At 34.5% G+C, this 13122-nt stretch overlaps 1 protein-coding gene across 4 annotated transcripts in view; it reads left to right on the plus strand.

Annotated features, from left to right (window-relative positions):
- Window positions 1–13122, plus strand: part of LOC107672677 (CMP-N-acetylneuraminate-beta-1,4-galactoside alpha-2,3-sialyltransferase-like) — a 49066-nt gene that overhangs the window by 14269 nt on the left and 21675 nt on the right. For all 4 annotated transcript variants that reach the window (XM_016465980.1, XM_016465982.1, XM_016465979.1 and 1 more), the window contains 3 exons: window positions 1892–1984; window positions 8709–8803; window positions 12529–12592. In XM_016465980.1, the coding sequence (XP_016321466.1) occupies window positions 1892–1984; window positions 8709–8803; window positions 12529–12592 (252 nt within the window). The remainder of the gene's footprint in view (window positions 1–1891; window positions 1985–8708; window positions 8804–12528; window positions 12593–13122) is intronic.

The raw sequence follows: 13122 nt of genomic DNA on the forward strand, positions 1-13122 counted from the left end.
ATATATATATATACATATATGTTAATTTATATAAATAATATTAATTTAATAATATTATTATTAAATATAATAATGTGTGAAATATATCTTTTCGGTTTCAGTTTTTGGTTAAATGAAAACTGGGAATAATCTATTTCTATGTACAAGTTACTCTAATATATAATCTCTTTAACTATTATAGAGGGGAAAAAGAGAGAAAAAATAATATAGTTATTTTTAATACAAAAATTGTTCATGTTTTATGTTAACACGGACTATCTTTATGTTAACACGGACTATCAGCCCAACATTTTATGCTGTTTTGGAGTCTTCCATGAATTTCTATTTGTATGACACACAGAATTGTTATCTCTGTTCCAAACGGTTCTATTTCAGTTAGGATGTTGCCTTAGAAGGCAGCTGCCTATGTAGAGCAAGACTGCTCACTAGGTTTCGTAACAGAATTTGAGAGTGTGCATGTATGTGTGAGTTCACTTGGGCCTGTACTGTCCAGCAATTTGTCTCTCTTTATAACTCGGCTTGTTGTTTATTTGAGCTTTACTTTGGAAGGATAATTAATGATGCCCTAAAGCATTTCAAATGAATGATCTCTTGGCTCTCACCCAGCCTTGTCTGATTTAACAGTCCTGATTGTATCTGTATGGGAGGTCCGTTTACCCGAAGTAAAACATGGCTCAACCTCTCTTATTACCATTAACGGCCACCTGTATAAATGGCACTGTCAACAGGTCATCTTTATATGTCCAGCACTCACAGTATTGATGTAAACTTACTAGAAAGTTTCCATTTGCCGGCCTGTGAATTAGTGGGTTTATTCTGGCGCTTATATAAAATAAACTACTCCTCACACAAGTTGTCATCTCATTGAGCAGCCTTTAGCGTTGTACATCCTCTGGGCACCATGAGCTCGAAACAGCTGCTTTCCCCTCTCTCCAGACCCCAAAGCATTTAATAAGATACAGAACTCTGTTTTATGCATGTTAATCTGCTTGAGAATGAATGAACTTCCATAATCGTCAAATTTAAGTCAGTATGGTCTGGAGCATTTTAAATTACTCTGCAGATTTATTAGGAATTAAATGTTATGTTCATTTAACTTGCAGCCATATTTTGAATAAAATCTGTGTTGTGCAACTTGTGCATGATTTAAATTTCACTAAATGACTTGGTTTTGGTTAGGATAATTTAAGGTGAGTTTTAGTGGTACACAACTGTTCAAACGTTTGTGGTCGGTAAGATTTTTTGTTGTTGTTGAAAAGTAAAATCTGCATTTAATCGCTTGTAAATACAGTAAAACAGTAATTTTGTAAAATATTATTACTATTTAAAAAGCTTGTTTTCTATTGTAATATATGTTCAAATGTAATTTATTGCTGTGATCAAAGCTGGATTTTAAGCATCATTACTCCAGTCTTCAGTGTCACATGATCCCAAGAAATTATTCTAATGTGCTGATTTGCTGCTCAAGAAACATTTCTGATTATTATCAATGTTGAAAACAGTGCTGCTTCATATTTTTGTGGACACCGTGATACATGTTTTTGATGAATAAAAGGTTAAAAAAGCATTGATTTAAAATGGAAATCTTTTGTACCAATGTAAAAATATTTACTGTGTCTTTTTATCAGTGTAATGCATCCTTGCTGAAAATAAGTATTTATTACTTTCACCAAAAAAAAAAAGCCAAACATTTATTGTAAAGAAAAGCACATTTTGCAGAAGGAAGTTTGACAGATTTGAAGTGATACAGCAGTAAATATGTGTTGAAAGTGTTGAAAATGAAGACAAAATATTGTGACACTGTGTTTGTGAACCGCTAGTGGAACATGTCAGTGGTTAATGTGTTTTTCTACACCAGTTAGATTACTCTTCTTCTGTCTTTGGTTCACAGGCCTCTGGAGCTGCAGTATAAATTTGGTAATCTCAGTAAAGGCGAGTGTAAACCTGGTTACGCAGAGGCCAAGATGACTTCAATCTATCCAAAGTAAGCTGATCCCATCGTACATGTGTGAAATACTGGAAGTTCACAATATTATATTTGTAAATGTGCATACAGACACGCACCTCATTCTTCTGCTGTTTACAGCCCTGCAATTTAGATAAATAATCTAGATTTAGATGAATGACATTAAAGGGTTAGTTCACCCAAAAATGAAAATTAGCTTGTGTTTTACTCGCCCCCGAGGCATCCTAGGTGTATATGACTTTCTTCTTTCAGACGAATCCAGTCGGAGTTATATAAAAAATTGTCCTGGCTATTCCAAGCTCTATCATTGCAGTCAGCGGGTGTTGCAGTTGAACAGTCCACAAGTCGTCAAATAAAGCTTGTGCATTCATAATAAAACGTGCCGCAGATGGCTCCGGAGGATGAATAAAGGCCCCCTGTAGCAAATCCATGAGTTTTTGTAAGAAAAATATCCATATTTCAAACGTAATAAACACTTTTCTCTCACTTCTGTTATCTGTCATACGCGGATCTGTTCCGGCAGAAGGCGTATGACGTATGCGCAGCGCGCGTGCCTCTGAGATATGCTAGTCTTGCGAGTTTGTTTAATAGGAGCAAAGGAAGCAAAGTTTCCTTACTTTAGCAAAGGAAAACCAGTCTCCTCTTGGCTTATATCGATGAATAAAGGCCCCCTGTAGTGAATCCATGAGTTTCTGTAAGAAAAATATCCATATTTCAAACGTAATAAACACTTTTCTCTCACTTCCGTTATATGTCATACGCGGATCTGTTTCGGCGGAAGGCATATGAGCAGCGCGCGAGCCTCTGAGATATGCTAGTCTTGCGAGTTTGTTTAATAGGAGCAAAGGAAGCAAAGTTTCCTTACTTTAGCAAAGGAAAACCAGTCTCCTCTTGGCTTATATCGAAATCCTCCGACATTTTTCTTTGCAAATCTTCGGTTTGTACTTCTAATTCGTGACCGGCGTTTTGTTTTGTTCTCTCTCCGCATTCGTCACTAATCACGCAACGCCGCACGTCTTACGACATCCGCCGGAACTGCTTCAGTGTATGACAGTCAGCGGAAGTGAGAGAAAAGTGTTTATTATGTTTGAAATATGGATATTTTTCTTACACAAACACATGGATTCGCTACAGGGGGGGCCTTTATTCATCCCCCGGAGCCGTCTGCGGCACGTTTTATTATGAATGCACGAGCTTTATTTGACGACTTGTGGACTGTTCAACTGCAACACCCGCTGACTGCAATGATAGATATTGGAATAGCCAGGACAATTTTTAATATAACTCCGACTGGATTCGTCTGAAAGAAGAAAGTCATATACACCTAGGATGCTTCAAGGGTAAGTAAAACACAAGCTAATTTTCATTTTTGGGTGAACTAACGCTTTAAGACCAGGAACAAGAAAGTACAAAGAGTTTACTCTTCTTGACCTTTCCGAGAAATTACAAGATTTCTTTATCGGTTCTATACAAGCATTTCTGGTCAGTTACTGGCAAGCTGGTTACTGTTGCAGATACATGAGCTCAACCAGATGAAATCATCTTGAAAGTGCACAGGACAAATCTTATACTGGTAACCAGTGATACAATTTTAACTGGTTTTAACCAGCTTTACAGGTTAAGGCTGTTTTTGTTTGTTTATTTGTTTTTCAGAAGGCGTGAGAACATTCAGTAGAAAGGAAGAGAACAGTTATCACAGTTTTGTTGGCTACATAAGACTTGACCTTGTTCTTGGGATATGTCTTTTCTTTTTATAATAGTGCATCACTTCATGTGTGTTGTGTAGTTTGTCTTCAACCCATTACACAGTGAGGATGCAGTGCTCTTGAGAGGAGCATAAAAAGACATTTCTTTTCTCTTTTAAATAATTCAGTGTCCGAGAAGATTCCCCACCGTAAATGCTCTTTATCCCCTATATGTTGATTTAAGGCATGTTTCAGAACTGTGTCCAGTTCTTTTTTGGGGTCTGTTGTGCTCCTCTGGGCTCCCAGTGAGTGAGAAACCCGCACCTCTGATTCACACGACTGACACGCAAAGCTTTCCTTTAGCTGCAAGATTTCTGCCTGTACCTTTGAGATTAATATAAACCACAGTTATGGATCTTATTAATTCTTATATTATCAGAATCCTTTTAAAATCACACTTTTTTTTATTCTTATGTGGGCTGCATACATACATTTGATTGTGTGTTGAACTTTTGGTTGATTTTTGGTTTTCTGGTTCTTGGTACAGGTCACGGCATCACAATCAGAAATTTAAATACATAGTTAATAGTTTATTTTTAGAACTGGATTTTTTCATTTGTGACATTATTTTCATGGCAATTTGGCTAAGCACATTTTCTGCATTTCTGTCTGGACATTTTACTTGTTTTTTTCCTTGTAATTCTTATTAAAAATATATTATTATTAATAAATAATGCAATTAATAAAAATAATCAGTTCTGCCATAATAATGTAGTAACTATAGATTAGTTCTGGTCATCGTGCAAAACATAAACATTTCAATGGAACATTTTTATAGATAAAGGAAAGGATGATTTTTCTTTCATGTTTATTTTTATTTGTTTAAAACATTATTTTCATCATTTACTTCAAATATTAACCACCATTCATATGAAAATTTGCTTTTCATTAGTTCATCCAAAAAAGATAGTTTGTCTCCCCCTCATGTCGTTTCAAACCTGTATGACTTTCTTTCTTCTGTGGAACATAAAAGAAGATAATCTGAGAAATGTCTTAGCATTTTTTTTTCATACAATAGAAGTCAGTGATGACCAAAACAGTTTGGTTACCAACATTCTTCGAAAATGTCTTCTTTTATGTTCCGCTAAAAGAAAGGAAGTCACACAGGCTTGAAATGACATTAGGGGGAGTAAATGCTGACTGAATTTTAATTTCTGGGTGAACTGTCCCTTTAAATAGAGCTGAGTTGTGTAAAAATGGGGCTCAGGGCCAGATCACATGACTCAGGTTGGTCTTGATGCTGAACCTTTCTGGGTTAAGTGGAGTCAGATGGGAATATTAAATAGACCATGACATCTACAGTATTTGTTGAGACACTAAACGTACGACATCTAGTTAGCCATGTAATTAGCATCTGACACGCTTTGTTGAACATGATCCGGCGACCTGTTTACAGTTTGACCACTTCTCTGGAAATAAAATTCAGCAAACCTGTAATAATCAAGCACACACATGTACAGTATATGCGTGCTTACAGCATCACATACCAGTTACGTTTGAGTCATAAATGCATCCTGTCATAAATAGGCCTAGTGTATGACAAGGCCACTCTTTCGTAGCTCAGAAGACTTATCAGTTCTATTTAAAGGGGTCATATGATGCTTTTTTAAAGATCATTATTTTGTGTATTTGGTGTAACAGAATATGTTGACATGCTTTAATGTTCAAAAAACATATTATTTTTCAAATACTGTACATTATTGTAGGTCCTCTAAGAGAAAGGAAAACTTGAAATTGCATCATATGACCCCTTTAAATCATTTGTATTGAGCTTTGATCCTTGATATCAGTGTCCTTTGAAGAGATATAAATGAGTCAGAATTAAAGGAGTCAGTTAACACGGTTCAAAGACAAAAGCAGTTTCAAGCATAAAAAAAATGAGTTTAATACAGCTTTATTTTTTGTTTTTGTTTTTCATACATTAGAATTTGTCCTGTTTAATTTCTATTTTTTCCTGAGCAAAAATTTATGACAGATTGTTACTGTGATTTAGAGTAGACACCCACTAAAATGTCATTCAGTGTAATGATAATAGCTCATATAACAATAAATCTCGTCAGTCATATAGGTAGATGACGTTTAAAGACTATTAAAGGATCACAGTGCAGCCCCGAAAAACGAATCAATTGTCATTTTAAATCTTTGCCACAATCCTTCAAACCACTAGGTTTTATCCATTTGTAAGCAATTTAGTTTTTAATAATTTAAAATATAATTAAATTTAATGTGATCACTTATTCTTTTATATATTTTAATAAGTACAGGTCAAAATAAGTATGTTGTTTCATTTTTACATAAATATATCTGTCACTCTGAATGAAGATGGAACATTATTTCACCCATATCTTGACATTTTATTTTCACAATTGTGACCCTGGACCACAAAACCAGTCATAAGGGTCAATTTTTTGAAATTGAGATTTGTACATCATCTGAAATCTGGATAAATAAGCTTCCATTGATGTATGGTTTGTTAGGATAGGACCATATTTGGTAGAGATACAACTATTTAAAAATCTGGAATCTGAGGGTGCAAAAAAATCAAAATATTGAGAAAATCGCCTTTAAAGCTGTCCAAATGAAGTTCTTAGCAATGCATATTACTAATCAAAAATTAAGTTTTGATATATTTACGGTAGGAAATGTACAAAATATGTTCATGGAACATGATCTTTACTTAATATCCTAATGATTTTTAGCATAAAAGAAAAATCGATAATTTTGACCCATGCAATGTTTTTTTGGCTATTGCTACAAATTCAATTCAATTCAAGTTTATTTGTATAGCGCTTTAAACGATACAAATCGTTGCAAAGCAACTTTACAGCAAATAAAGTTTCTACAATATTTAGTGGTAGCTTATCAGTATCAGTACAAATATGCCCCAGCGACTTAAGAATGGTTTTGTTGTCCAGGGTCACATATGTTATTTGAAACATTACAATAGAACATTTAATATGTTCTCTGTGTATATAAAATCACTTTTGTAAATTTAATTTGATATGCCGTCTTTGACCTACAGTCAAATATAAAATGAATGTGGATAGCTACTCAAAGAATTTGATGAGAACGTTCATATTGAGATCTCTGATTTTTCAGACTTTGGCATCTTTGCAGATCTGAGCACAATTTTAGTCATTTAATACCTTTTGAAAATGTTCTTGGCAACAATCTCTAAGAAACACTTTTTATGTTTTGTTTTAATAGCGAGAAGGTTAAACTTCCATCTAAATTGATTGAAACACCTCCTGAAACTTCCTGAAAAGGTTCATCTCAACATATGTTCTGTGAAAATATGGCTTTTTAAAAATTGGTATTATTATCAAATGAATATCCGATTACAATTTAGGACTCGCATATGCTGTAATCCTAGTAATTATGAAGGGTTCACGTACTTTTCTCGCAAGTGTACGTGTTTGGAGGATCAAGCCGGTGAGAAACGCGGAAGTGTGTGTCACCTTCACTTAAACTGTTGGGATGTGAGGAAGCGCAGAGTCTCGGCTGTGGTCGTGGGAATCGAATACACCGGTCCACCTGTGTCATTAGTGCATTACTCCAGGGGTCGGACAGCTGCGTACAGCATGACGGAAGTGTTCAGGTGTTGTTTTGTCAGCCAGTCAAATGTTCGGGGTAGTTTGTGACGTGGATAGTTGTATCAGGTGCACGCTGGGTGGAGGATGTTGACAGAAATCAGGGCGTTTCTCTATGAAATGCAGCTTTGCCAGGTGGTATTTGTGGCCGGAATGGGAAAGTATTTTATTAGCATGATTGTAGAACATGTTAGATGTGCGTGCTACATAGCCCAGAACAATAAAGCCATTTTTGTAAAGAAGTACTTGAGACCTATTATAATGCAGTTTGTCTTCTATTCCTGTATACTCTTTTCTTATTTTTCTTATATATTAGGGAGCGGTTTTGGAGAGTAACTAAAAGTAACTTATAACTTCTCAGAACTTTACAGTAGTGTGACAGCAGCTGTTTTATAATAGTGTAGCTTTTCCGGTTAAATGCTTTTTCCGGGAGGTAGTGGTATTTTTTAGATATTTTTATACACTATTTTTATATTATTATTCTAATTATTTTAATTTTCAGTTATGCATATTTTCTGTAATGCATTTTTTTCTCATTAAGTTGTGATACAGTGCTTGTTACACAGTTATTGTTTAAAATGATCATTTCCTTGTCACAATGTACAAAAATGTGTCCAACAATGAATATATTTTTAATATATAAATACATTTTCTATTTTTAATAATTTATAATAAAAATGAATCTTATAAAAAAAAAATACTGTTAATACTACTAATAAAAATCAATTCTGCCAAGGAATATAGTTAATTAGTATAAATACTCCAGCTTATTTTCAGTTTTATCAGTATATAATCCGTCATCATTTACATTTGCATTAAATATAATTAAACACAGAAGTGCATGCTCCTTTATATCCATTTCAGAAATATTGTTATTGAATGTTGACGTACTGGTTTCTGTTCACTCTTTCAAATAGAATTTTGAAATACAGCCAAAAAACTAAAACTAGCACTTCAGATGTGAATTTTTGGTGGAAAACGTTTCAGTGCATCCATAGTTTTTGTACCAAAAAAATTTTAAATAAATGATCTCATAGTTATATATATTTAAAAAGATGTTGCCCTCTTAAATAACTACTGTAGTGTAGCAAAGTGCTTTTTTAAAAGTGTAGCTGGACTGTAGTCTAACGTCTGTAGATGAGTAGCTTGTAGTTTGGTGATCTCAGCTCCTTATAAGTCTCTGTGCATGTTTTGAGGAAAGGTCAGGTTTAGGCTGGACTAGACATTCCAGTGCTCATCTCCTACCAACCGATAAACACACTGGATTATGGGTAATGCGAACTACGTAATCCTTTCAAATATTCCACTGGTTATCAAAATATCGCAACCCTTTTCTCATACAGATTGTGGAGTGATAGTGTGCTTGTTTTGACTTGTGTTTTCTCTCTTTGTCTTTTATTGTTTTAGGTTTTCAAAACCAGCCCCCATGTTCCTCGATCCAAATTTCAAGAGGCTATCAGATATCAGCAGTTACTTGCCTCCGTTTGGAGTAAGAACACAAGGTATTTCTTCCTTTCTGAGTTGCTTTGAGTCTGCTTTTATTTCACATGCCATGCCATATCACAAGAGGAGGGAAAAACATGCCATTGAAGCATATTTTCATTTCAAATTTTTATATATTTTTTAACTTTAGTTTTCATTGAGAAAAACAATATAAGTGAATTTAATTAAAACAATTTAAAAATTAAAAAACAATGTTTCATTATTTAATTATTTGTTTAATATATTTTAATATAATATAGTTGGATATAATGCAACATTTACTTTTTGTCCACAGCCCTCAATCAAGTTCGATTTTGTCCTTTCGTATTTAAAAGTGTAGGCACTTCTTTACTCAGAAAACTGCTGTGGTAAAAGTAACACTGAGTTGGAGGAGTTGCAGTTTTTCCATTGTCAGCGCTGTTGGTTTCATTAGCAGATGATCCAATTAAACATGTTAACAATGTATCTTGTGTAAACAATAGAACAATCATAAGTCAAACACTTTATTCAGACGGGCCTAGTTCTCCCTGAGGAGGTCGAGTAAATTAGTGTTTCACAAGACGTGCTTTGTTATTTCAAACACGCCTGTGTTTTTCTCACACAACCGCTGTAAAAATCACAAAGGAAATTGCGATCTGTTGTTCAGTCAGAGGTCCTCTGAGAAATCTAATGCTGGAATAGGAATGGATAGGAATGTCAGTGATTGTTAAACATTTGTGTTTTCAAATATTTTCCCACAAAGACGTCTATGATTATATGAAAGTAAAATTTACTCTAAGCGGTTATGTTGTTCTTCATCAAGCGTCCATTATTAAGGCGAAAAGCATCTTTCTAATTTTATGACTGTTCAAAAGTAGCCGTGCATCTTAAGAATTCAAACATTTTCTTTGTTTAACACTGAAAAAACATTGTCATAATGTAGCAGTCCAAGATGGGCTCAAGCATTCATTCTCCGCATTCATTATTTATTTATTTATTTATTTATTTATGCATGCATCAGTTCCATACACAACTGGTCATAAGTTTGGAATAATTAAGATTTTTTAATTATTTTGAAAGCAGTCTTATACTCACGAAGGCTGCATTTATTCGATCAACATAAGTAATTAAAAACTGTTATATTATGAAATATTGTTACATTTTAAAATAAGTGTTTTCTATGTGAATATATTGTAAAATGTCATTTATTCCTGTGATCGAAGCTGAATTTTCAGCATCATTACTCCAGTCTTCAGTGTCACATGATCTTCAGAAATCATTCTAATATGCTGATTTGCTGCTCAGTTGTTAGCAATTAATATTGATGCACAGTTATTAATAATGGTTATTATATTTTTCAGTGTTGAAAACAGTGTTTGCTGCTTCATATTTTTGTGGAAACCATGATACATTTTTTTTCAAGATTCTTTGATGAATATAAAGTTCAAAAGAACAGTTTTTATTTAAAATAGTAATCTTTGTAACATTATAAATGTCTTTACTGTCACTTTTGATCAATTTAATGCTTCCTTACTGAATAAAAGTGTTAATTTCTTTCTTTTTTTATCTTACTTACCTCAAACATTTGAATGATAATGTATCATGGTTTCTAAAACATTAAAAAATAATAATTATAATAATTATTCCAAACTTTTGACTAATATTATATGTACATAGATTAATCCTTTCAAGATGATTTCATGTAGCTTAAAAAAAGCAAAATAAAAAACCAAACAAACAATAAAACTAAGGATATGTCAATATATTTCCCCATAGATTAATGTTTACACATGACGTACAAATGAAACTAATGTCCACTTAACCAGTCACCAAGGGCTCATGCAAGAAAGATGGAAGCCATTTCCCCGTGGCATCTATTCAATCAGGTTTTCAGTGGTTCTTTCATTCGGTGTGCTTACAGAAGTTTAAAGCAGAAACACGAGGCATTTCTACTTTCCAATCACCTTCATTCATGCCTGCCCTGGAGGTTTTGGGTGTAATTGCCTTCCAGCCTGTTTAAATCACAAACGTGCATGTTAAGTGACGAGTTCTGCTCTGTTTAGCTGCTTTGGCAGATGGTGTGGGACATTAAGAGCAGAGCTGTCTGCATCTCTGCATCCATCCTGCTGAGGTTTCTCAAGCCGTGCCTTTCAGCAGAAACACTTACACGTGAATTACGAGTCTATGTGGGAATTACTGCTGTCTAATGTGATGTTGAGATGAAAACCCACTTAAAATGCTGCTCATGCTTTTGAACAAAGCCCTAACCCTATGGATTCAACTTTTTATGCTGCAGGCATGAATGATGCCTTAAATAGTGTGGCATGTTGAGGACAGGTGTGCTATTACTTTTCCAAGTGATCTGGATTACGTTGTTTGGCAGGCAGACTATAAAATGGACCAAGAATGACTCCGATCAATGGATTTGTTGTTGTGGACTTGACATTCAAATCCCGTTCTATTATCTTTAGCATAAAGAGCTTTTTTTCTCGAGTAGAAAGCCTTTCGGTTTTACTAAAAATAGTACGGTGGATTGTGCATAAGATAAAGGGGTGTTCTAAACTTAGGGTTTTTCCTCATTCTTGAGTGTGTCTGAAGCTGTGATGTAGAATCTTTCCCAGGAGGCCACAGCATTGTTGGCAGCGTGTGACCGGGCTGCTTTAGAAATGTCCCCCACCCAAAAATTTCAATTTGCTGAAAATGTACTCACCCTCAGGCCGTCCAAAATATTAATGGGTTTGTTTGTTCATCAGAACAGATTTGGAGAAATGTAGCATTGCATCACTTGCTCAGGAATGGATGCTCTGCAGTGAATGGGTGCCGTCAGAATGAGAGTCCAAACAGCTGATAAAAACATCACAATAATCCACAAGTAATCCCCACCGCTCCAGTCCATCAGTTAACGTCTTGTGAATCCAAAAGCTGTGTGTTTGTAAGAAACAAATCCATAGTTTTTGACCATTTTCCCTCGTAAACAGTGCTTGATCTGTGCATATTTCTCTCCTGATTCAGGCGAGACATCTTTTTCACTGGAGAAAGCAATATTAAGGATAGAGGACTCAAATTTTAGCTGGAAGCAATGGTCTTAAATGATGGATTTGTTTCTTACAAATACACAGCTTTTCTCAAGACATTAACTGATGGACTGGAGTGGTGTGGATTACTTGTGATGTTTTTATCAGCTGTTTGGACTCTCATTCTGACAGCACCCATTCACTGCAGAGGATCCATTGCTGAGACAGTGATGGAATGCTACATTTCTCCAGATCTGTTCTTTAGAAGAAACAAACTCCTCTACATCTTGGATGGCCTGAGGGGGAGTAAATGTTTAATTTTGGGTAAACTATTCCTTTAATGCAATCCAACATTCATGCATAATTCACAAAGATCTTCCATCCTAAATATTATGTACAATTAGTATAATTGAAAGCCAAATCATGCTGCATAAACATGCTAAGGGTTGCCATGAGGAATAAGTGGGCGGAATGACTAATATCGAATCACAGTACGAGTAATTTTAGTCAATGTAGAAGACGCATCAATGCACTGTGGTTTAGAAACAGATGCTCATCACAGCATAAACTGAGTAACTTTCTGCTAACCTTCAGCTACTTATAATCTCACAATTGAGTTATTTCTGTTAGAAAATAAAAAAATCTAAATAAAAAAAATAAACAGCTGTTTTGTTCAGACCTCTGAGGCTCTGGTGTGTTTTTATGTAGTTTTTCTCTCTAAATACGTAAATAATTGTTTTCTCTGTCCACAGAAAAGATCATCGATCATATTTTACAAGCTACAAAGAGATATTCACTAGGTTCAGAATTGGACAGGTAACTAATGTACACATAAACACCAAAACACAATCTCACTCACTCCTTTGCTTTTACAGGAACATATCATTTGTTTATTACATGATGAACCATCTCTCATATGTGACCCTGGACCACAAAACCAGTCATAAGGGTCAATTTTTTGAAATTGAGATTTATACATCATCTGAAAGCTGAATAAATAAGCTTTCCGTTGATGTATGGTTTGTTAGGAAAGGACAATATTTGGCCGAGATACAACTATTTGAAAATCTGGAATCTGAGGGTGCAAAAAAATCAAAATATTGAGAAAATCGCCTTTAAAGTTGTCCAAATGAAGTTCTTAGCAATGCATATTACTAATCAAAAATTAAGTTTTGATATATTTACGGTAGGAAATTTACAATATCTTCATGGAACATGATCTTTACTTAATATTCTAATGATTTTTGGCATAAAAGAAAATTCGATAATTTTGACCCATACAATGTTTTTTTGGCTATTGCTACAAATATACCCCAGCGACTTAAGACTGGTTTTGTGCTCCAGGG

This window comes from Sinocyclocheilus anshuiensis, unplaced genomic scaffold (assembly GCF_001515605.1).
Source record: "Sinocyclocheilus anshuiensis isolate Anshui unplaced genomic scaffold, SAMN03320099.WGS_v1.1 scaffold1346, whole genome shotgun sequence".
Taxonomy (NCBI): domain Eukaryota; kingdom Metazoa; phylum Chordata; class Actinopteri; order Cypriniformes; family Cyprinidae; genus Sinocyclocheilus; species Sinocyclocheilus anshuiensis.